Below are 26,839 nucleotides of genomic sequence, written 5' to 3'. Positions count from 1 at the left end.
GGGCTACACGAAACCATTTTGACTTGGTTGAAGCACGAATGCTCAAGAACTTTATAAATGTATAACATTTTAAAAACTAAAAAAATCTTGACTTAGCAGTAGTACTTACATGAAAGTCAGTGCTGGCTATTGTTTCCTGCACTTCTTATAAATTGTTACTAGCTCTTGAGAGAGATATAAACAGGCTATTTGCTCCAGTTGTGTTTTACTTAATATTACTGATTGCTTTAAAGTTTGGAATACAAATCAATGCAATAGTAATAATGTAATATGCTACTTTATTAACTCAAAAAAGAACAATCTACATTTATGGATAAAAGTTCATTTTGATGTAATTTTTACTATCTGTGGTTGGCATCGTCTTTTTCTGAGCAGAAAATGGCAATTCCTCAGGTTTCTTTGGGAATCCAAAATCTCCTTTGAGGCAAATTAGGCATCATGTCAAACACACATAAAAGCCTTTGATCTTTTGCATTATTAGAAAGTTACTAGTCTTTAGGGTGAGATTCCTAAGGTTATCCACTGTGTCTAGGTCATTCTATTCAGCTGCATAAGCAGTTCCTTTGATGGATGGCTGGTTTTCTACAACACTAGCATTATCTCAGCAGGAGAAGGCAGTGTTTGATGTGTTGCAATTTGTATTACATGTCCATGGAACATCTACAGACATTATCTCAGGAGGAGGGGTTAAGAGAAGGAGGAGCTGTGGCTAAAGACATTTAATGACAGAATGAATGGAAATTCAAAGATTGCTGTGCAGTCAGCCTTAAACACTGGACTGCACCCCCATCTTTCTTTCACATTAATTTAAAAAATCTCCTAACCCAATTCTCATAAATACACTTAATTTTATTTAATTTTAGTCACAAATCAACATCTTCAAAATGACGAGGATTTTGACAGCTTGCAAAGTGGTGAAGGCCCTGAAGACTGGTTTTGGCTTTACCAATGTGACTGCACACCATCAATGGAGATTTTCAAGAGCTGGCATCAGGCTCCTCTCAGTCAAGGTAACATTGCCATATTTATTGTTTTGGATGAAATTGTATGGGGTATAGTTTAACATGAAGCAGAGGTGTCACTTAGGAAGCAGATACAGATATGCATATAGTTCTGAAGAGCTACTTGATTAATATTGGCTTTTTGATATTGAATCTTAATATTGAATCTACTGGTTTAATAAGTGTTCATTTTCTATTGCTTTGAGTAAAAATATGGAAATTTTCAACCAATGTAAAGAAAGGTCACAATTCCTGTGAATATATAAAATGTAAGTGTTCTGTTTAGAAAAATAATTACTTTTAAAGGTTATCAGGGTCTGTCTGTGCCCCGTCACTAGTGCACACAGTTAGGGTTTAAACATGAAGATGCTTACATGTTCATAAGCCATAGCACAGAAGGTAATGTTTTAAGCTATTCTTTACTAGCTCATTGTAAAGTTTTCTCTTGGGAATGTCATTTTTTAGGAAAAAAATTTGGACAGAAAATACATAATTCTAGTATTTCCTGACTGTGACGTAGACATCATCTTTGTTTTTTTTCTCTTTCCCTCTCAACCCTTCCTTTAGAAGTCCACACTTATTATTTTTATTTTGCAGATTAAGACATTGAGGCAATTAACAGCTGATAATTCTGTCCCTCCGAATGTATCTCTAACTGAAGAGCAGGTCTGGGAAGAGAACATTAAGTGTTCTTCCCCACTCCCACCTTGAGTTATGAAATTCCAGTAGAAACTTCTGTTCCTTCCTATAAATTTATGAAAGCATTTATTACCAGAGAAGTTGGAAATTATCCATGGGAACTTTGCCAATGAAAAACATTTTTAGTGAATATAAAGTTTAAGTAATCACAGTAGCTTTAAATAGATTGCTGCTTTAGTAGTAAGAGCTATAAAAAGTGAAGTAGAAAAAAACCCAAACAACCTCTATATGTTGATGTAAAAATTGGTTCTAATAGTTTTGAGTATTCTGTTAATGCTTTGTATGCTCACTGGGTTGACTGAAAATCCTCCAAATACTTCCACAGCTTCCATTGCTTAGATTACTCAAGTCAGGATTCAGCATGATTTTAGCCCAGAATGACATCTGTAGGGCTAATCTTTGTGCCTCCTGATCTTTGTGGCCTCCAGTTACAGGGTGGAGAAAGAATATGCATCAAAAGAAAGGAGGAGAGAGGGAGACAGAAAGAGACAGAGGTGAGGAGTGAGGAGGGGAGGAAGAGAGTGAGAGAGAGAGAGAAAAAAAAATAACACAAGATCTCAGGAGAAAGTATCAGAAACTACCATTTTAAAGTAAGAAATCTAGAAACAACCTTTTTTTTGGGGGGGGGGGGGTTCAGTTCAATTGCAACAAGACAGCCAGAAAGGAGATATGTTCTAAACTATCATCGAAGATGCACTGACTGGGTACAAACTCTGAAAGTGAATATTGGTTTTAGTTCAGTGTTAGTAATATCTCAGGGGTACTCATATATTACTGCAGAGAGAATAGATAGTAATGAAAATACTATCACTTACAGTTAGAGGTGCGTTTTAAGACTACAAAGTTGTGTCCCTGGGAATATCTTTTTCTTCTTACAAAAATAGGTAGGTAGGGATAGGTGTACCTCTATCAGACACCAGGAACACAGAAATCGAGAGACTACTTAAAATGGCAGAGATGTGACCAAGATTAGAAGCCACTTTTCCGTAACCATAAATGCTCCCTATGACTACAACCACAACAAAAATGATTTAATTATGTGGATAGACTACAGTGAAAGTGGTTTTTCTAGCTCACGGTGGCATAAGTGTTTTAAAGGTCTGTCAAAGTTCATAACTAAGAGTGACAAATTTGTAGGAGGAATAAGCCACCGTTTCATGATGTAAAAGTCATTACTCCCACTCAGTCATCACTGGCCAGAGTTTTGGAGGAAAGCCAGGCATGAAAAATAGAAGTTCTTGAACTTCTCAATAGTGGATTAAAATTCCATACAGCAGTCTCAGGGGGTTTGTGTTTTATTCACTTATTTTGAAACAGTCCTCTACCTGCTTTTCTTCCTGCCTTCATTTTTAAAACTCAACTCCCTTAGAAGTTATATCCAATTTTATTCTTTTAGATGGACATGCCATACAAATTATTAGGATGTGGTTCCATAATGGTCAGTGAAAGGCAGTGAGAGTTGGCATTATCGCTATTTATAGCTAGTAAATAGATTGTGGAAGATACCCTGTGGGCAGACCTATAAGCATTGCCCTATAAATTAGTTGCCTTTTTAGTGGCTTTGTAGGTCACTTTTCTTCTCCCACTGGGACAGAGTGGGTTTGACGACAGCAGTGACGCACTTGGACTTTTATGTGGCCCTTCCTTGTGTATTTATTTGTGGCCAATATTTACAAGGTGTACCTTGCCAATCGACACAGTTGTATTTCTCTTATAGGGAGGAGGAAAGAATTTCAAGGTACTCTACAGTCAAAGGAATTAGATATCAAGGATAAATATGATCAACGGCCATATCATATGGAAGTTTTAAAGATCTTGGTCTCTTTCTATTAACATAGAAAATGTTCAGTGCTCAATATTACATTCAGCCCATTGTAGCTGTGTAGCAGAAAACATACTGGATGGGGAATAAAAAGATTTGGATTTTAACCCTTCTTGTGCATTTCTGAACTTGGTTAAGTCACATATTCTCTTTGAAACTAAGTTTTGTCATCTGCAGCATAGAAACAATTCTTGGCTTACTCAAAGGGCTGTGTGATTATCACATATAATCAGTACTTAAAAATCTACAAAATACTGGGGCGCTTGGGTGGCTCAGTTGGTTAAATGTCTGACTTTGACTCAGGTTATGATCTCAGGGTCCTGGGGTCCCCAGCTCAGCATGAATCTGTCCTTCTCCCTGTCCTTCTCTGCCCCTTCCCTGCTCATGCTGTCTCTCAAATAAATAAATAAAATCTTAAAAAAAAATCTATAGAATACTGTAAAAGCAAACCCTGGATACTTAAGATTTTATTTATTTATTTTAGGGGAGAGAGAGAAAGAAAAGGACAGTGAGCGCAAGCGGGTGGGGGTTGGAGTGCGGGGTGGGGCAGTTGGGGAGAGAGAGAATCGAAAGTCGACTCCATGCTCAGTGCAGAGCCTGATGTGGTTCTCTATCTCATGACTTCAAAATCATGACCTGGGTAGAAACCAAGAGACATTTAACTGAGCCACCCAGAGCCCCCAAGCCTGGATACTTAAAAAAAAAATTCTGTCCAATACATTTTAGTAGAAAGACTTAGTGGAAAGATCAGAATTTCTTCATGTTTTTCATGAACTATAATTATTATAATGACAAAACGTCTGATGAAAATTCTCAAATATATATAATGATGATTTTTTTCACCTTTGCCTTAATATTAAACATACACCTAGGAAGATATTGCTTATAGCAAATTAAACTCAAGAACTATGAAGCAAATGATCTCTACTATTTTGAATTCAATTCCAAAAGTCAGGATGTATATCCTAATATCTTTTTTAATGCTTTTATCTTGGGAGTATACAGGAAGAATAATAAATGGAAATAAATGAGTAGTAAGTGGATAGTCTCTGATTTCAAGAAACTTATAAATTTAAAAATTCTGAATCACAAGTTCTGGGAAGTCACCAAGATGAAATAGTTTTATTTTTACTTGCAAATGAATTTGGAAATCAAAGGTATTAAATTGAAAAGGTTAAGTTCCTTATGAATATAAAAGGGATCAGTAGGTACTGCTTCTCACGGTAATCCACTTGTTTTTCAAAATGGTGACCTGTGTTACAATTAAGCCAAGAATCTAACAGTCCAAGTGTCCTTCTCTCTGGTACTTCAGATACAATTGAGCCCTAGGAGTCATTATTCCCTTTGAATGGTTTTCATTTTGTAAGATTTTTATATTCTGTTTCCAACATGAAACTACCTATTTAGCTCAATCTTGAGGAGCTATTGTCATTTGACTAGAAATTGGCAACTACAAAAACTCATACAATTAGAATCATTTAGTTATATTGTACTAGCTTTAAAGACATTCACAGGAAATAGAGTTCATTATTATATTGGAGTTTCTTTGTATGTATTAGAGGTGGGGGTAGGGATAGGGTTATCATACACTTTCAAAAATAGCTTTTGTATTAAACCTTTAATACACATAGATATGTTTTTAGGGTTGGATTTCATCCATGATATTACAGATTTTTGAAAAAAAAATTAAAATTCAGTCCTTGCATGGAGACTGCTTCTGCTCCCTCTGCCTGTGTCTCTGCCTCTCTTTCTGTGTCTCTCATGAATAAATAAAGTTTTTAAAAAATAAAAATAAAATAAAATTCAATCCCAAATGAGTGGTTGAAAAATTGGTCTGGATTATTAACAACTTTGTATATTTTGGATGGATGATATTTCTTTAATTAGGAAGTAGCCTCCTTTTTGAACATTTTTGTTTATGTACTCTACTTTTTATATCGCCCCCCCCCATTCTTTCTAAAGTATAGGCTCATTTGTTGTTCATTAAGAGTGCCTTGTCATTTTGAGCTTCTTGCCAAAAACTGTTGAAAAAAACGATAGTCAAACAGGACCTAGATAAGCATAGGGCGAGTGAGCCACTAAAGGTGCATCAGTAAAGCAGGGCCATGGTGTGCCTCCATCCATGTTGCCCAAAACGCACCTCACTCACTTCATCTGAGTTACAATCCTATGTAGGAAGCTAAGAAATCTGATAGGGGAAGTGCCTATAGAAATGGGACAAGTCTTGGCCTTCTACTTCCTTCTCCAGCTGATGGAGATTTGAGTTTCCACCTGATCATGCTTAGCAGAATTACTGATGGTGTAGAAGTGAATTTAGGTTCTACTCTTGTGGAAATGGAGAACATTCCTTTGCCATCACATCTTCATTAAACCTTTTCACATTTCTGACTTGTACCAAAGCCTGGAGGTATAATAGAGAGTTTTCAATATTTCTTAGCAATGGCCATGCCAGAGCCCATTTCAAGGCTTCAGCAGTTTGCTATGCAAGACCAAACATGCTTGATGTGACTAGTATTTTCTAGTGTATGCATGGTGACTGAGGTGTGAAGGAAGCTGCCTGCGTGAGCCAGCATCAGACTTGGTTTTGGACTCTTCATCTTAGTGACCAATAGTTTCCACTTGATATTTTTCATCTGATCTAAATGAATTCAATTCATAAACATATTTTCGAGGCTCCTCTATTCCTTTTTCTTGTGTTGTCAACTTACTAAATGCCATATGTCAGTCTTTTATATTTCACAGGGAGATTATTGGCTAACATGAAGTTCTAACAGATGAATCAATCGGGTCAATGCATCACTAAGAATTTTACTGAAGAAGTTTCATCTATGATGTAGAACTAAATAAAACCATATTAATTTATTACCATAAAATAAAAATTAGCTTACAATATTGGAGATCCCTCTCAGAATAATTTTACCACATAGGAGACGCTCATTAAGGTACTTGTTAAAAAACCTACCCTCTGTGAATTTATTTTGTAATGGAATTTTTCTAAATGCTACATTTTATTCATAATGAGAAACATAACTAGAATAAAAATTTCTTATGGATCTGACTCATTTGTTTACAAATGTCCAGAACAGAGAAGTATTCAAGTAAATTAGCCTTGTGATTTTCCCCCTCAACAATGGCTTATGTTTAACCAAAGGCAGAGAGCTTAATATTAAGTTAGGATGTTGTAAGGCTTAATTGATTACTGCTGTTACACTACTTTTAATTGTAAGTGTTAGGCATTATAACTACAGAGGATCTCATTAAAAATGCCACACAGAAATTGCGCCTTAATTCTGAATTTTAGGTATCCATATTTTGATAGTACGATTCCAAGAGTGAAAAATAAGGTTAATTTACTAATAAAGAATGCCTTAATATTTTAACTTTTACCATATTATCTGTGCAATAATAACTGAAATAAATGCTGGCTTTAAGCTCCTTCCTTTCTAAAGCTTGGTTCAGATTTATTTTATTTCTGGGAAGGATGAGTATTGATGTAAACTAATAGCTAAGAAACATCAGGTAAGCCAGAAATCAAAGATGTTATATGGCTTTAGGCCTTGGTGAAAATGGAAATAAACTCATGGGGTTTCAACTTTTTCTGATATACAACTAATTTATGTAGACAAATGATTTAACAGCAGTACAGTCAGATTCCCAGAGTAAATCATTTTCATTTCTACTACTAGCTCAAGGGGATTATTGCAACTATAATGTTTTATATTCAAATATTTTATGGAGCTTATTGATAAATTTGTTTGGGGCTTTACATCCAGAACATCTTACTGATAAATTCTCACACTCAGGGGAAGAAACAATGTAGTTATCCCCATTTCATGGATGTGTAAGTGCTAGAGTTAACACAAAGACACATGGATGTCTGTTTTGGTACACCAAGTGAAATATGCCCGTAGCAAATCTGGTTAGACTTTTAATTAGGCCCAAACACCACTTAGAATTTTTTAATTTGGCATTTTGCTTACTGTGCTTATATACTTGAAGCCATCATTGATGTTTAACCTGGTTTCAGAATGCTCTAAATCACTTCTCCTGCTGTAATGTTTTTGCTTACTCAAGAGTCCACTTACATACCACACTTTATCCCCACATAAAATAAATTATTTAATTTTTATTACCTTTTTTTCTCCCTTTTTGTTTGCATTTTGAGAACAGATTGTTTAAATCAAAGAATTAGTAAGGGTTCTTGATTTAGTAAACAATTCTCTAAATAGGATATTTTAGGGCAGTGCTATTTATAGTTGACATATTACTTCCACTTCAACCAAAATATTGTCATGTGTTGTAACAAAACATGCTGTCTTTCAATTTTCAATTTGTTTCTTTCTCACATAGTCCTGTAAGCTTCACATATGCAGAAATCTAATGTGATAGGTGTTTACTGATAGCAATTTTAGACTGCTAGAAAAGTCTTATTTTGACTTCTTTCCACTGTCTCAAACTAATGGATCCAAAGAAAACTGCTTCAAAGGACCAATATTTTCAAAGTTAGCCCAGAGTGATACTGGGATGTGGAATGATTAAGGAATGAGTGGATGACTTTTAATAACATAATACTGAGGGATCCCTGGGTGGCGCAGCGGTTTAGCGCCTGCCTTTGGCCCAGGGCGCGATCCTGGAGACCCGGGATCGAATCCCACGTCAGGCTCCCGGTGCATGGAGCCTGCTTCTCCCTCTGCCTGTGTCTCTGCCTCTCTCTCTCTCTCTGTGACTATCATAAATAAATAAAAATTAAAAAAAAATAACATAATACTGAATGCAAAGGAAAAGCCTAAAAACAGTAATGAACACTGGGCTCTTTTAAAACTTTCATAGGTTAAATTATAAATTATTCTTGAATTTTGACTGTTACTTCCTAAGCCTAAGCCTTCTAAATCAGTTGAGCAGAGCACCGGGGACACATTTTCAAAGCTTTTTGAAGGAGAATTTAGCTGTGTGACTCCTATTAATAGTTGCTGCATTGTTCTTATCCTGGAAAGTTCTTTGAATCATCTACCCTTTTAAACCTAATTTCAAACTGAGAGTATTAGGGTGTAAAATTTTGGTCATTTATTTGTGGTCGCCTAAAGCTAATCAGTCATCTTACCAGGAAATGAAAATAGACTCATAAATGTAGGTTTACAATGAATTTTAATTTTGGGGAAAAAAATCAGAAGCCCTAAAGAGATGAGAAGTTTAGGGGAAATGGCAGATTTGCTTATAGCATCACATTTTTGAGATCATTAAAAAAATTTATGATATGGTAAAACAACAATATCAACTTCCTTGGCAGACAAACCAATAAATAGAGGATTTGTTGGAATTTCTACTTATATGCAAGCTCCCTCACAAAAAAATGTGTTTTTGTCAGAAATTACCTATACTTTGTGAAAGAATCTCCAGGTTCTATAAATATTAGAATGTACAGCACCCAAAGATTGTGCAGTTTATTAAAAATTCCATTTAAAAAGTAGCATAAGGATACGGATTATGTAGAAATTTATGTGATTTAGTTTAACTTCGAGAAAAATACAATTGTAAAATAAAAGGTTAAAATGGAGTATTTACATATATATAGGAAAATTCCACTTTAGCCTACTTAAATATTATGTGTGGGAAAATCTACTATCTTATGGGTATTCCTCTTCTAAATTTGCAGACAAAAGTAATGTTTAGTAGTACTAGGACATAGGAACTACTAATTTCAGTCTTTATCCCTCAAAATCATATAAAGTCACAAAAACACAGTTTCTGATTACTTGTTTTGTAATCTAACTGGCTTCCAGATCCACAGTATCTGTATGCTCCAGGCTAAAAGAAATCAAACTATAAGCGTGAACTAGTTTTGATGCCTTTTTCTCGCTACCCACATTGGCTACAAACTGTTGGCTTTATTTGGCAGGGTGGGCATGAGGTACAGGGGTTTGTTTGCATATTTCGTAAACATAATTACATGGATGGGAGAAAAATCCAATTGTGACAAGGTGGAGATAATGTTATTAATTGCAGACACAATTTAAACATTGGTTCAAGTTCAATCAAGAGACCTTTAGAAGGTATAGGGAAGTGTATGTATGTGTGTATGTGTATAAATTTTATTTTAGGCAGTTGCATACTAAACTTGTGCTTAGTGGCCCCTAAAAGTGAATGCCTACTCCTAGACATTGAGCAACTTGGAAGTACCATGAGCTTTGGACTAAGGACCTTGACTGACCTTTAGGCACGATGTCAAATTCACCCAAAGTTTGGGCTAATTTTTAATGTTTGAAGGATACATGAAGAAAAGAAATCCTTTGGGTGTCCTGCCATGTTCCATATGCATCTAGTTGTTTCTGGGTTAGAACCCCCATAATTAGCAAAACTTTATTTCTTGAGATTCTCCAAAGCCTTTGAATTCTTATTGACTTGTTTGGCTTAAGTATCTATCATGAGTTAGGTTCTCCAGAAGCAGATACTGAAATGGTGTTTAGGGAGCCAGATGTCTATTAGGGGTCAATTCTAGTGGAGGGAAGCTTGAGGAAACAGAGTCAGGCAGAGTAAACTGTAGTGCAGGCTTGGTGAAGCATAGATCAACCTGACAGAGAGCTCCATACACCATCAGAGTATCCTATGTTGGACCTGAGCTTTCATCTCCCTGCCTGGCTCAGTAGCCAGCGTGGGCATGGGGCTTTCCATGCTGGGCCTCCATGGGCTCATGGCAGGACAGCTCTCTGGAGCTAAAGTGGACCCGGAAGGAACTGATGACTGGTGACTATCCCCATGCCTCCCCGCTTGCAGCAGGACAGTGGGTCCTTCATGAAGGGGACCCAGAGGGGCATCTCCAGGTTTACAGCATGTACGGTCCTAATAGTCTTGAAAGCTTCATTTACTCTTCTCAAGGGCTTGGAATCAGTATGAAAAGTTCTCAAAGCCTTCTGGTTCTCCTAAGATTACAGGATATAACTAATGGCTTGACATTTCACTTTGACAATTTATAGATTTAAGCTAGGTGATTCTTGGTTGACCTGGGCATGTTGCAAGTTATCCATGGCAGTTTTGAAAGAAAGCTTTTATTAATAAATTCAAGTGAGTTTGTAATTGCATTGCTTTTTATCCCTATTTAAAAAAAATTGAAAAGAAGGAATAGAAGTAGGCTTAGAAAAAGAAAAAGAGGCAATACATAATCTTAAAATGAAATTTTCTACTTGGCTCCAAGCAGAGGGAAATGATAGCATAATAGAGGATTGTGGATTGTAAGCCACACTGATGACAGTCAGAAGTCACTGCTTTTCATTTACTAGTGAAATGATCTCGACTCCTCCAAACCTCAGTTAGCTTTTCTTTAAAATGGAGATCTTAACATTGCCCACCTCATTGTTTTTTATGAGGATTAGAAGAGAAAATCCATCAATAGCTTTAAAACAGGGCCTAACATGTCATGTTAATTGCTATTAATGAGGCCTCAAGGAGGGGATCAGGGTAAAGTTCCCAGGGAGGTCAATGTGCTCCCAAATCCTATTTTTCCAACATAACTTCATAATTTTATTTGAAATAAGATACCTTTCTCAGAAGAGTAGACATTTATCACTCAAACCTATATACACAATTTATCTGTGCAACTGCGTATAGACCTTAATAAGCACAGATAACTATATATGCCATCTGGTTTATGCCTTAACAGGGTCTCATTAAAGCAATACCAAAAGGTAGAAACAGGACTGTGACGGGTCAATCTACTTCTATAAGGCATGCTTAAGACATGTTATGCTTTATTTTTTTTCAAACATAACGATTATTTCAGAATTAAAATAGAAACAAAGTAGGAGGTGCTTTAACATATGGTCGCAAAGTAGAGAAAAATTGAAGTATACTTGTCATCCTTAGTTACGATTCTCAAAATTAGTTAAAATATTTAATGTGTTAAATATATACCAGCACTAAATGTAAATCTCAGCAACAATATCAATAAAAATATGGCAGCCTCAGTTTTTTTTTTCCAGAGAGGAATAAAAACAGGTTATTCGTTGTAAACTATTTAAGGATTTGGTATAGAAGTGTAATATTATGAGACTATTAGTGAATTAAAATAAATGGAATTGACCCTGACATATAGCAAAATTTGGTGAGCGTTTTAGATGAAAAGTAAGGGAAGAGGGGCACCTGGGTAGCTCAGTCGGTTAGTCCTCCAACTCTTGGTTTCAGCTCAGGTCGTGATCTCAGGGTGGTGACATTGAACCCTGTGTCAGGCTCCACGCTCAGGGGACAGTCTACTGGAGATTCTCTCCCTTTTCTTTTCCATATACCCCTCCCCCACTTCTCATTCTCTAAAATAAATAAATAAGTCTTTAAAAAAAAGTAAAGGAAGAAAGGAGAATAATTGGGCAATGTATGCTACATCTAGTTTATTCCTTTTCCCCAGTGATGGAGGATTAGATTTAAGTCGATGCTAAGATAATAATTAGTACTGATAATGGAAGCAACCTATGAGGAAGCCCAAAGAATAAAGATTAGAAATCATCTTCTAGGCTCTTCTGAAGACATTAGTTGTATGAACCTAGTCAGTGTAGAAACCTAGGGATGCTTATGACACAAGGTTGACACCCAGTCCCAACTCACTCTTTACTTTCATCTTCCACCTTTTAGCATGAACTATACCTATGTGGGACATCTGTATTTGCTCACAAGTAAAAATAAACAAGCCAACAAAACCTAGTAGCCAGTGGGCATTAGAGAATTGCTTTGAAAACCATGATATCAGCATGTGAACAACATCTTAACATGACATAATGACCCATATTTCTGTGCATTCACCAAGTATGTAGTGACTGCCTTACTGTGTGAGCAACAGTGGGCTATTTCTGTGAGAATATAAAATCGAATTAGGCATTGGGTTTTCTGTCTCAGAAGTCATGAACTAGCAAAGTAGAAGAGTCATTTCAATTAAATCAAAAGGTAACATACAAACAGTATACACAAATGCAATGAGATCACAGGAAAATCAGTTGTTAATTCTGACTTGGGGGATCTTTGAAGAAATATCAGGAGCAGGACTAGGAAGGATAACCAGGTTGTAGACAGGAAAAGGAAGCACAAAAGTCTAGAAAGGTGGGGAGTCTCAGAAAATGGGCCAGATGATGGAACTTGGAATGTTAATTGGGGAATTTGAAGATTAGTATTATGCGGTAAGTGTTTAAGAAAGATAGCTTTTAACTGCACTGCATAGGATAGGTAGAAGCAGGAAGAGATTGGAGACGGGGAGCAATTGGGAAGCAATAATAAATGATGATGGAGATTTTCTCTTGGGTAGTGACAAAATCCAATGTAATGTGGAATTAATTCTAGACGTAAATAGATTACTACCTATGAGCTACTAATAGTCATTATGAATTAGTAGATACTATGATGCGGTGGAACTGTTTTATTTTACTTTATTATAATAAGAGTACTATATAGTAAGAGTATTACAGTAAGAGTAAAAATAAAATAGTATTTTATTATAGTAAGAGGATTTATTATAGTAAGAATATATAGTATAATAAGAGCATAGTAAGAGTATGGTAAGAGAACATGAGACCCATCCTCTTAACAAATTTTTAACTGTAAATTTTTAGGGATAATGTTGCACAGATCACTAGAACTTATTCATCTTAAACATTTGAGACTTTATGTCTGTTGATTAGTAACTCCCATTTACCCCTTCCCCTAGCCCCTGGCAACCACATTTCTTCTTTCTGATTCTATGAGTTTGACCATTTCAAATATCTTTTATAAGTGGAATCATGCAATATTTGTGCTTCTGTGACTGGCTTATTTCACTTAGCATACTGTCCTCAAGGTCCACCCATGTTGCCATACATAATGGAATTTCCTTCCTTTTTTAAAGCTAAGTAATATTCTGCTGTAGGTATATCCTACATTTTCTCTATATACCCATCTATTTTTTTTTTTTTTTAAATTTTTATTTATTTATGATAGTCACAGAGAGAGAGAGAGAGGCAGAGACACAGACAGAGGGAGAAGCAGGCTCCATGCACCGGGAGCCTGATGTGGGATTCGATCCCGGGTCTCCAGGATCGCGCCCTGGGCCAAAGGCAGGCGCCAAACCGCTGCGCCACCCAGGGATCCCCTATATACCCATCTATTGATGGATAGTTAGGTTGTTTCCATATCTTGATTACTGTGAATAGTGTTCAGTGAAGATGAAGTTCTAACATCTCTTTGAGATCCCGATCAATTCCTTGGGTAGATATCCAAATGTAGGATTGCTGGATTATATGGTAGTCCAGTTTTACTTTTTTTGAATGATCTCCATACTGTTTCCCATAATGGCTGCATCATTTTACATTCCAATGAACAGTGGAATTATTTTTAATTACAGTAGTAATTATTTAAGTAACTTTATTATCTAGCGTGTGGGACCAGATGTGATTTGAAAGTTGTTCTCCCAGGGGATGTTAGGAAAAGATGCCAAAAAGAGAGACACTGAAACTCCAACATCTTACTGTTAGACTTACTATCTTTGGATCTGAAAGATTTGTAAAACCAATGACAATGAGAAAAATATTGAACTAGAAATCTATATTTTATAAAAGAAGTTCAACTAAAAATAAGACAAAGGAAGTAAGAATTCACAATATGGTAAAAACTTACATCAAGTATAAAATGAAAAAATAAATGTTTGTTATTTCCAGTATTAAAGTTTCTAATTTTCAATGTTAAAGGAAATAATGGAAAATAGGGATGTGGAAGATAGCATATACTTTCATTTTTTCTGTTTTACCAAATTCATTAATCATTTAGCAGTACTCTGCTAAACAGTTAGTAGATTATCTTATTAAAGTAATTTACTAAAGTGTGAATAAAGCTTAATTATGATGTAATGGCTTTATAAAAAGGAATTGCTGTACCCACTTACATCTCTAGTTGGTAGAATATGGAAGAAAAATACTGTGAAAGCAGGTGTTCTTTATTCCCTTAACTAGTCTCCCAGGAAATAAATCACATGTTATTAAAGACAGCTGTACATTGTCCATTGCTTCTTAGCTTTGTGAGCAGCACCTAAAAGAAATAGTTAAAATATGACTGGAGCAAAGCAAGAATGCATTCTTTAAGCCAGTTATGTTCCAGAGAAACAAAAATAGAATTATGTAGCGCCTTTGCCACCTGATAGCCAGTCATTCAAATTTGCCACCTGATAGCTATTCATCCAAATATTGCATCTTTGCCACCTGATAGCCATTCATTCAAGTACTCATTCATTCATTCATTCGCTCATTCATTCATTCATTTTCATTCATGCATTCAACAAATCAGTATCTTATACTACTAGTAAGATTTTAGGGTGATAATTAATGATACATTCTCTTCAACTTCTCTATTTAGAATCAATACAGAAATAAGACACAGTATTCAAACAGCAGTCTAAGTATCAGCTTTATTACTGTTAATGCTGCTTAGAAAACAGGGCCTAGATATGTAACCAAATAAGCTTCTTGGAACTTCTATTCCCTTAGTCAAGTGAACACAACTGCAGCTGTCCCGCCTTGATGTACAACTTAGAACAGGTTTCTTTGAAAAGAGATTAAGAAAGGCTGAGCCAGTCCTGCCCAATTCCATTTTCCAAAGTCACCAATAATTCGTCTTACTTCTTCCTTGTGGACCAGGGGTTAAAAGACCATTTCCAAAGTCTCTGAAAGTTAACTTCATGGTCCAAGGTATGAATTCAGAGAGGTACAAAATGGTTTCTCCAGTCACTCACTATGTGCCAGACATTTTGTTATGTGCTGGTGATCCTGTGTGGGACAGACAGGCAGGCTCTCTGTCCTTGATGTTGTCTGGTGTTGTCTATAGTCTTATTGGAGAAATTAGTTACATGCTTGGATATGGGGCAGTAAATAACAAGTGTCAATTTTTGTTTAGCCTTAACTTGGGAAGGGACAAGTCTTCTGCTCGTTTGGTTAATGCACAAAGATAATCAAACTTGGATTTCTAACAAGTGGTAGGATTTGGGTAGGTAGAAAGTAGCGATGGCAGGGATGAGGGTGAGAACTTGGACATATCCGAGTTATTATAGCTCTTCAAGGCTTATTTTTTCTGACAAAGTCTTCAAAGTCATCTGTAGAGCTGACCTTTCATATACAGCAATTAATCACATTTATACAACCAAAACCAAAACTAAGCAAACAAAAAACAAATGAAAAAAACAATGAAATCCATATTTTACCAGCAAGGGAATAGGGAGAGAGAGAGAAAGGTGGGAGGGACGGTCAGCACTGCTCTCTCCAAACCAACTGCGTTTATCTTACCTTTCCTTTCCATCCACAGAGTACAATTTTATTTTTTAATATTTTTTATTTTTTTAAAGGAGTAACTTTTTAAAAAATATTTTATTTATTCATGAGACACACACACACACACACAGAGGCAGAGACACAGACAGAGGGAGAAGCAGGCTCCATACAGGGAGCCCGATGTGGGACTCGATTCCGGGTCTCCAGGATCACACACTGGGCCAAAGGCAGGTGCTAAACCGCTGAGCCACCCAGGGATCCCCACAGAGTACAATTTTAAATGATCCCTAATAAATAGGGATGTGCATGGATTGGTATGGATGGGGCCCGGGTAGAAGTAATTGACCATAGTCTATGATTTTTTTTTTCCCTTAAAGCATCTGCTTTTTTCCTCCAGAAATCTACCCTCTCTTTACTTAAAATAATTCCTCACCTGGTTACATGGAAAATTATATTTATTCTTATTCTAACATGTCAATATATATTTACAATGCATAGTTATTTTATCTTTTAAAATCTGTCACCTAAGCATTTGCCAAACACCATGTGATTGATCTCACTGAAATGAGATTCTCAGATAGACATTTCTTGTTCTGTTGCTAAGGTTCCTTTCACGATTATCTTTAGTGGGCCATGCATGTTTGGGTTGTTTTCTACGCATTTTATTGTCAATTTGGTGGAGTCACTATGAATAAAAGCTAATAATAACAACAACATTTAACTAGTCCTTTGACTTTGAGGCACTTAAATCTAAAATTAGATAGTGGATTAAAAGTTAAGTTTTTTTATTGGCTATGATTTTGAGATTTGAAGAATATTCTTATAATTTCATATGCATTTAATTAGTGATGAAGAATTACACTATAATGAAAGTGAGTACTCAATTAAAATTAAGGCGCTAAGTGGATCCTGTCACATATGGAATTTAATTTTCATGAAAGTTTTACTAAGAAAAGTTATTGGAATATTAGTTAAAGACCCAGAAGGGAAAAAGTAAAATGAAGAACTGTAAGGACATGTGAAAAAGAATTGAGACTGTTATCCCAAGTTAACAACAGCAAGAGAAAAACAAAGGAAAAATCCAAAGTACCCATCTGCAAATAATGCTCATATGTGTATTCACATTTTGGAGAATAGTTGTTCTCCATGTCTAGTGAGAGCAAACCGAACTAAAATCCTCCACAATTCCACCAAGCAGGGGTCAGAGTTGACCCACTTTAGAATGTATTGCATGCTTCCTTCTATTGCTCTGCAATGATTGACAAAGAGATGGGCAGCAGCCAATTAGACTCTAATTTCTGTTTGAGTAAGGTGGATATATACATGTTTACTCAACTCATTTTGGTGATTGAGCTTTCAGGGTGCAAAATAACTTTTTATCCCTTTGAATTCATCTTACTTTAGACCTTTCACTTGAATCTGTGATGGCAAATTCATATTTTTAATACCTGAGAATAGTATAAGAAATGTAAAATAATTTTTCTTCAAGATTCATTTCCATAAATTATCCTAAAATTAGATAGAATAAAACAGAATTTTCTTCCCATTCCTCTATATTTTAGAATTTACTGGGTAAGGAGAGCTTTCTCATTCTTTGACTATATTTGCAAAGTGAAATAGGGAATGAAACAGTTTGTTAAGTGATTCAAGCACTGTCAGCCTCTTTCATGTGAAATGCCTAGTAAATAGTTATAAATGATCTTTTGTTTTGTATTATCATGATATTTGTCTGAGATCTGCATACATTTTTACACTTATATGTAGCATACTCAATATGCATATGCTGGTTTAACCATCCACTGATCTTTCCCTTCTTCACCCTTGTCTCCCTCAATGCCACTCATATCTCTTTCCCAACATAATATCTTCACATTATGAGACTAGATTAGAAATGTTATAGAAAGGCATTCTTAGTTAAGAATAATGGAAAGGCAACTCAAAACAAGTATTTGCTTATTTTTAAATTCATATCTTGAACAAACTAAAAGCTGAATAATAATGATTAAAATAGTAATGATTTCCAGTATATTCTTATGTTATTTTCTTCAGATTAATACTCAGTAAATATTTAGTCCTGCAACAAGAATTGAACAATTGTCTACTCTATGCCAGGCACTGATGTTGGCCCTGGAGGTACACCAGCAAAGGAAGCCGACCTAATACTCTGCACACCTGAAGTTTGAAAAATAAGGCAGTGGATGATATATTAGGAGGCAATGACTGCTATAAAGGAAGAGTGGACTAAGCAGATAAAGGACTGGGGAAGATATTAGCAGATAGAGCACTGGGGCGCATATAATTATTTTAAGTAAGAGGGTCAAGGTAGTTCTCGCCAAGAAAATGGATGACATTTGAGTAGATGTGAAGGAGTCTTTTTTATTTTTAAGATTTATTTATTTATTTTAGGGAGAGGGAGAGAGAATCTCCAGCAGGCTCTGCAGAGCACAAAGCCCAACATGGGGCTTGATCTCATGAGATCATGACCTGAACTGAAACCAAAACTTAACTGACTGAGCCACTCAGACACCCCCTGAAAGAGTCTTTAAATTTTGGACTTTAAATTCATAATCTGACATGAATTTCTTTAGTAAAATTTTAATTTGTATTACTTAAAGCATAGATGGAAAAGAAAGGGTGAATTCTTTTATTAAAGAAAAATCTCCCAAAGCCAAGGAAATTTTATCTTTGTTATCCCCAGGTCGTTCAGTGATAGTCTTCTTGAGATTTCTTCTTTTTATCATTCATGCAGATATCTAGCTCTTTTGCTAAATGGAGGGCCTAGGGACACTTTTCCATGTATCTCCAGAGCCTAGCATGGGACTTGGCACATTGTAGGTGCTCAGTGATTTTTTTTTTTTACCTGAATGTCTAAACAGTCTTATTGGCATATACATTTTTATTAATCACATAGGGACCATGTCATGACCATGTCTACTAAGGTCATTTACTTCGTAGAATTCATATTAATGTATCCTTCGGTTACTTTCCCTGACACAGTAGGGGTGTACAGGCTTCTCTTCATTAAGGTTTCCTTTGTACTTTCAGCATTTGAAGTATTAAAGTGCTCTGGCAGTAGGCACTTAAATTATCACTTAATGTTACAATCTAATTCCTAAGGCTATGGACCTCTTTCTACTAGGATGAGGCTACTGAAATATCTTACAATAGTAACTAGGTGATTTCTTTTGGACTCATTGGAATGAAATAGCATTTGGGGAACTATTAGCTAGCAGAGGGGATTCCAAATAATAGCTCTTTGTTCAGAGTTCCTCTATCAATTCATAGATAAGTCAATTGGCACTCATCATTTTAAACTCATCAGAGGCCCATGTAGTTAAGTGGAATATAAAGGGTACTATAGGCAATAAACAGAAGCCTTGTAACAATATAATGTGTAGGGAAAGAGCATTGGAAGATCTATAAAAGCTGCCAAAAAGAACAAAAAATAAAATTAAAGGATCAAAAAGACATATTGAACACAATCTCAGGGACTATTTCAGGCAACAGTAAATGTCTCCTCAAATATATCTTTAAAAGGCTGAAAGCAAAGTAGAAATCTAGTCCCATGGAGAGAGAAAGAAAAATGGCAAGTAGAATTGTAGGAACAAGCTAATAAGAATTGGATTTGCTTATGTTAATTTTTACCTTTCTTTAAAATAATTAGATGGTGTCTAACCCAGAGATCAATTTGCAATTCTTAAATGAGAAAAGAAAAAAAAAGATAAAAAAGTAAATGATATTTTAGGCAAGTATGGCTTAGACTAGGAGAGATAAACTGGTGTATAGAGAACAGTTGCATTTGTAGTTCATGCCCATTTTGCCAACTAACTACAGTTATTTTTAAGTTCTATCAAAGTTACATATTATTTAGGAAAATATTTTCTCCCCTCCTTCCATTTTGTGAAACATGTAGGTTACACATGAATTCCTCAAGAACAGAAAATAGTCCTTTTAGTAGAAAATACTTTTTTGACAGTGAATTTTCATTACTGGACCAAAGAGTTTCACCTAGTGAAACATGTCAGAGATACCTAAGGAATTTTCCCATTAAAAATTCCCCTACCGAGAACCATCACCATAGACATTTGATTAGCTTATAATCTTTAGCAGTACACTGAACATTATTATTCTTACTTTTTAAAATCATCAACCTTGAATTGTAATAAGTCTTGAATTGTAATAAGTCAAGTCATCAGTCTTGAATTGTAAATAAACAATAGTTGGCAAGTTAAAATAAAATGCAAAATAAGAAAATCATGCTATTAGAAGAAGTGACATGCACAGTTGATTTCCTGTATACAGAAGCAGAATTCAGAACTTGTGTAGAAGCCTTGCCACCACTCATATTACATTAATTACTTATTTTTCTTTATGCTGAGTAATTCCAAAGCTTTTAAAAAATTTAAATTCAATTTAGTTAACATAGAGTGTAGTATTAGTTTCAGGGGTAGAATTTACTTATTCATCAGTTGCATACAACTCCCAGTGCTAATTCCATCATGTGCCCTCCTCCATGCCCATCACCCAATTACCCCATCCCTTATTCATCTCTCCTCTAGCAACTCTCAGTTTGTTCCCTATAGTTTAGAGTCTCTTACGGTTTGCTTCCCTCAGTTTTCATCTTATTTTATTTTTTCTTCCCTTCCCCTATGCTTATATGTTTTGTTTCTTAAATTCCAAAAAAAAGTTGCTGAGAAGATAAACCATAATTATTCAAAGATAAAATATCAAGCTTGAGATCTTGAACCCTAGTTCCAAAGCGATACATAAAACGAAACTTTATCTTAAAGATTATTTAATAAGCCAACAAAATTCCTTTGGGTCACTCTGCCTATGGCCACACACATATGCACTCACACACCGAAACATATATAAGAAGTGCAGTACAGCATTTTGTCCAATCTTTCTCAGAAATAGATCCATGCATTGTGCCTCTGATTTTAAAAAAACGAATTCTCCTTTTGAGAGGAGTATCTTCAACATATCAATTTTAATAGGATATACTAAATTATTTTGCATGTAAATATAAGTTCATGTGTGTGCATACCTACTATAAACAATATTTAGGCATAGAGTATATTGGTTTAAAGATGATCAAACACTGCTTTATACATTAAAGAGCAATCATTCGAAAGCCAAGAGATTTGTGTACTTTATACCTAAAAAGGGGCATTGTATTTCTATGGAGAAGACTACTAGAGAAAAATAATCAGGTTTTCCCATTTTAACACTAGAAAAGCTGACTGCCTGTTGCTAAACTAAAAGAGAGTAGTAACAAAGGTCTAGAAATCACTCACTGAGCTTCTGCTGTATGCCAACGTGTGTGTGTGTGTGTGTGTATGTGTGTGTGTGGTGGAAGTGGGGGTGGATGGTAGGGTACAAAAGGATTAGACACTATGAGTCTGGTCCTAAAACTGTAAGGGAAAGAAAGTAGAGAATTCCTGTTTCTCTTTAATGGATGCACTTAATCTTCTCAGAGAGAACAGAGAGAACAGTACCTTGATCTCCCTTACTTCAACAATTTCAACTCATGGCCAAATTTATTTATATGTCTATACATTTGCCCTAGCCCTTGAATATTTTAAAGGAAATCTCATATGTCATATTATTTTATTCTTAAATACTTTGCCGTATATCTTTTTTTAAAAAGGGACTCTTAAATATAAGCACAGTGCCATCTCCAATCTTAAAAAATTACACCAAAAATTAACCAAATTTCCTCAATTCTTGCAGAGATATTTTCCTTTATATTTTTGTAAAACCATGTTCCACTTATTTTGCCCTGTAGTTTCTTACAGAGTCTACATTTTGCCTCTCAGAATGTGGCTTAACACATTTCTCCCTTCCCTGAATTTTATGGATAGTGAAATTTGACCTAATTTGTTTCAACAGTAGAATTTTGAAGAGCAGCTGATGTCTGCTTCTAAGATAAGTTTCTCTCATTGCACCTCTTCTTAGTCATGGATTTTTCAGAGGCTGGTTCAAAGATTAGTATGGTGAAGTAATCAAATTCAGAATGCCTTATATTCTAAAGAGAGAACCAGACATAGATACCATTAACTCTACTAAAAAATATAATGTGATCTCTTTTTAGATGTTTCCTAGTGCTTCCTTTTGTATCAGTATTAATAGAGGGACAAAGTTTTGGCTCCTCTATGACCATAGAGCTCACCATCACTCTGAGGTTTAAGCGAGAAGAAATCTTAAAGATTATCCATCACATTGTGTTCTGGAGCCCTCTTGTGTGATGGAGTTGTCCCATGGGCTGCCTCTTTACACCAGGTCTCCGGAACACAATGTGATGGATAATCTTTAAGATTCCTTCTAGCTCTAAACCTCAGAGTGATGATGAGCTCTATGGTACAATACACAATGTTTTTGCAAACTCATGAAGTTCCCTTAAAGCAAGACACGGGCCATGCTCTGGAATAGTAAGGGGAAAAAGATAGACTTAACATTTCAGCTCAACAGAAGTATTTCTGGATTGTCAATAATTCTACAAGTAGACTTAGAATAGACAGTGTATGAACATGCTTCAGTTCTTTTTTCAAGCAAAACAAAACAGCTGCCAGTGACTAGAGCCATACGTTTGAAGAAAAGTGACAAGGAACAGGGGAGCAACTCCAAATAGAGGCAGTGTGGTTTCATCAACTATGGTGTATATTTATTTAAAAAGTGTGTGTATCATATCTTTGGATATTTCTCAACTAGTTGTGCCTCATGTTTTGTATTCAGCTAAGATTCATGGATCTGTTTCTTTAGGCGCAGACAGCACACATTGTCCTGGAAGATGGAACTAAGATGAAAGGTTACTCCTTCGGCCATCCATCCTCTGTTGCTGGTGAAGTGGTTTTTAACACGGGCCTGGCAGGGTGAGTAATGCTCGTGCTCCAAGGTTTTACTCTTCCTCTGTGTAGAGGAATAACTAGATGACCTGACTCACAGTGGGAAGTTGAAATCATCACATCATAATAAGACTACATATTCTCCTGACGTTGCTCTGTGCTTGCATGTGGTCTATTCCAGCATACACACCAACTCTTCCCTGCTGCGGTAAAATGAAAGAACACAAACACTCGTATTCCCCTGAAAATAAAGAATAAAATTAATCCTAGAAACCTCGAGTCCAAGGACACAGGTTATATGAGATTACTAAATGGCTTCTGCGAGGGAAGGTATAGATCTGAGTCAGGTAAAAACCAGAGCAAGGAAAAGGATGGGTAGCACACTGGTGCCATTCCTTTAACACAGTTAAGAATCCACCTTACGCATCTACTATGAACTACTATAAGGAGCTAAGAAAGTTCTTAGGTATTCTGTGTAATTTTGCACTATAGTAAGAAAGGTGAAATAACAGATACATTTATTGTCTTACAGGTTCAGAGATCTAATATTTTCAAAATTTATCAATTGAGACTCAACTCAGTGTTTAAGATTTGCTAATAGACGTGTGGCAACAAAGATAAGAGCTGCCACAGAAATCACACAGCTGTTCTAATCCCAACAAATGTCTGTTCATTGGGAACCAGAAGACTAAAGTTCTGATCAACTTTCAATGACAATAGATTCTGCAATATTGAGAAAAATCACTTAACCTTTCTGAATCCTAGTTTCCACATCTAAAAATGAAGGAGCTGTATTAGATAGCAATTTGTAGCTGAGATTAAAAAAACAAACAAGCTGAGTCCTTTAAAAAAAATTTGGCTGGGTGATTTCAAGAGGTTTCCATTAGAGATTCAATGGACTAAACTTCCTTGGAGTATTTGAGAAATTCTTTAGGAAAATTCAGTTAACCTTATAAAGACAAGGAGACATTGGGTTAACTGATATCGAAGTTATCGACTGATCAAACTTACATTATATTATTAACATACATTCTTCTGTAAACTCTCGACTCTCTGTTTGAAATGAAGAATATTAGGTGGGTTTTAAAATAGTTCCACTGGTGAGAACATTAAATTACAGTGTATGAAAGCTGTTTGCAAAGTTTTGCTTCACCAGGCAATTATTTAAGCTTTTCGACAGCACTAATTACTAGCTGTGTTAATATACCTGCCAACAAACAACTGTTTAATATAGATCAGAATGATGGAGGGCACTAGAGTTTTCTTCCCTGTGATAGATTATGGGTAATAAATCTTGTCACATCACAAAAGTCAAACAGGACCTGATGGATTAATTTGCTTCTAACACTGCAGTTCTCTAGGACAAGCAGTATTTATTCATTTACCAGAGAGAGTATTGTAAGCATATGTTTAAAGGGAACGGCCGGTTCTTTTATGGAGAGAAAGAAGAAAGGGAAGTAAAATTAAATTAATTAAAGATGTTTTTGAAGTAGAAAAGGCATTCATTAATAAGATTAGTCCACAGACCCTATTTTCCATTGAGAATTGTTGCTTTCATTCATTGTGTGGCTCACTCAGCAAGGTGGTTGATAATTAAAGGGGTTATTTTGTTTTTCATCTTCAAGAAATGCATTTATATTGTGTGTAAGCCTTGGTTAAAAAATTATCAGTTCCTGACAGGTGAGAGGCATCTGAGAAATTAGCTGATGGAGGTGTGGATAAATATTACAGCACTCTAGTCACCTCAGGGGTTGCTGAGCTGAAAGACTAAGTGTTTTGTTGACAAAGGTAGTTCTGGGAGGAGTTTGTCTGGATGGGGTTGAAGAATTTATGTTGACTACTGCCTGAGTTGAACTTTATTGGTTTCAAGGTTGTTGATTCTGTCCCCCTCAGCACCTGAATTCATTTCAGTAGTACTAATCCACAAGAAAAATTTGGTTTAACTCTTTCTGCAGAAAGTGAAAAAGTGAGTGGGGCAGTGGGTGAGTACAGGGGTGGGGGGAATCGCATTTGCATTGTATTCAGCACAGAGAACAGCTACAGATAACTGCTGGTATTTACTGGAATAATGTTTCTTAATATTAAGAATAAGAGTGATATACATGCATATATATATATATATCATAAAATTGAGACTTTATGTGTCTTTAACTTTAAAATAAAGACCTAATGCATTCCTCCCTAATTCCACATTAGTACTTTAAATAGTTATTTGGAATCTTTTGATTTAGAAGTCAGAAGTGCTTCAGGTCAATTCTTGTGGGATTGATTTTTTTCTAAGTTGATAATGATTCTCAAACCTATATACCTCTTTCAAAATCTATTTTAACAATCAACTGTATTGAGCAATTCTTTCTTAGAATATATGTATTCTTGTTTTTCCCCTTTTCCAGACTTTAAAATAAAAACCTACGACCTTTAGGTTATTGGGTAATTCTAGCACAGAGATGAACTCAGTCCTTTTAAATGTTCAATGAATTTTAATAAACGTAGATACCCATGAAGTCACTGGTGATGCCAGTGACTTACCAGAGATGTAATCAGGATACTCTTCAGTTTCCTAAAAGACATTTTAAAAAAGTAACTTAAACATTTTTAACAATTAATATTTTGGTGAAACTGGGAGCCCTTAATAGTAAATATCAGTTTGGATTCATGTCTGGTAGGCAAGGAGAAACTTCAGGATACCTTCAAACTTTAAATAGAACAGTTTTTTTCAAAGTGAAGACCCATGAAGGAAGTTTTTAAGGAATTAAAGAGTTGAAGAAGTAGAGAGGATGAAAATTATGTGCCTTAGTACTTAGTACTTATGAGTCAGTTTATCTTAAGAGCAGAATCAGACCCACAGATACAGAGAACAAACTGATGGTTGCCAGAGGGAAGGGGGGGTAACATTGTGTGTCAACTATACTCAAATGAAAAAGCTTTTTCAAAAAATCAGTTTGTCTTTTCATATCAGTAATGTGATGGGATAGCTTTTCATACTCTACCATAAAATTTCTTTAGATTTGTAAAATCTAGAGGCATCCTTATAGGATTTTAATCTCATGTTCTCTGATTGTCAAGAGTTCAATAATTAAGAGTACGTATGTGGATTGTAGTTTTGTAGTTACATACATTTTTTGTTTGTAATTTTTTGGCATCTTTACTCAGGTACCCGGAAGCTCTTACTGACCCTGCCTACAAGGGACAGATTCTCACCATGGCCAATCCCATTATTGGGAATGGTGGAGCCCCTGACACTACTGCACTGGATGAACTGGGACTTAGCAAATATCTGGAGTCTGATGGAATTAAGGTAGTGCCAGTGATGACTATTTAAAAAGTCTCAATTCAGGGCACTTAGCTGGCTCAGTTGCTAGAGCATGAGACTCTTGATCTCAGGGTTGTGAGTTTGAACCCCACGTTGGGAATGAAGCCTACTTTAAAAAATTAATAAAAAGTCTCATTTGGGGGGGTAGTTGATTTATTTTTAAGAATTTAAGGCAGTCAAAGTTTTTCCTCAATACTGTAGTACAAACCATTAAACTTGTGTTCTCAACCTTATGTATATGAGAATAATTTTTAACATGATATTATTTTGAATCTCATTTTTCATGGCACTTTGCATTTGTTCTTAATGCCTTGGATGAAACTTGGCTAATTTGGAAAGATGTTGCTATAAGTCTAAATGACAACTATGCTACAAGAAATGGTGATGAATTATGTTTTAAAAGGTCTTTGGTAATCAACTCTGTATCAACTATTTGCCTTTTAATCTTATCCTACTTAGGGGATGAATAAAAGATAGCCATGTGCCAGTCTAAAAGTAAACACATTAAGATTTCCTAATCAAAATAAATTTGGATAATATTAGGAATGTGGACCATAGAAACAATAAAAAAATGTATATTCCAAATTCATCACTCTATTTTTCTTTTTCTTTTTTTTTCCCCACTCTATTTTTGAATGGCTTGGACTGATCATTTAGCTTAATTCTATTTCTCACCATTTTCCCCATATATCTCAGTCTCCTTTAAATGAAGATGAAAAATTATTTACTCTTCATGTATATTAAAGTAATTATTAATTAGACTATTGTTAAATGCCACAGAGAAAAAGTACCAAGGTGCTGAGATGGGAGCCTAGCTTAGTCATTGAATTTGGCAAATGGGGTAAGACTATTCCTCGACGTGGTAATTAAGGTAATAACGATGTATTTTAAGAGAA

At 35.5% G+C, this 26,839-nt stretch overlaps 1 protein-coding gene across 4 annotated transcripts in view; it reads left to right on the top strand.

The window, feature by feature from the left end:
* Positions 1-26,839, top strand: part of CPS1 (carbamoyl-phosphate synthase 1) — a 354,529-nt gene that overhangs the window by 233,281 nt on the left and 94,409 nt on the right. For 3 of the 4 annotated variants that reach the window (XM_077885468.1, XM_077885466.1, XM_077885467.1), the window contains exons 4-6: positions 864-1,010; positions 22,548-22,657; positions 25,784-25,928. In XM_077885468.1, the coding sequence (XP_077741594.1) occupies positions 885-1,010; positions 22,548-22,657; positions 25,784-25,928 (381 nt within the window). In that variant the 5' untranslated portion in view covers positions 864-884. Of the gene's footprint in view, positions 1-740; positions 1,011-22,547; positions 22,658-25,783; positions 25,929-26,839 lie in introns of those variants that run through there. The other variant, XM_077885469.1, reaches the window with a different exon arrangement.

This window comes from Canis aureus, chromosome 36 (genome assembly GCF_053574225.1).
Source record: "Canis aureus isolate CA01 chromosome 36, VMU_Caureus_v.1.0, whole genome shotgun sequence".
Lineage (NCBI taxonomy): Eukaryota > Metazoa > Chordata > Mammalia > Carnivora > Canidae > Canis > Canis aureus.
The sequence above is the reverse complement of the archived record's forward strand: the minus strand, read 5'-3'. Positions and strand labels throughout refer to the sequence as shown.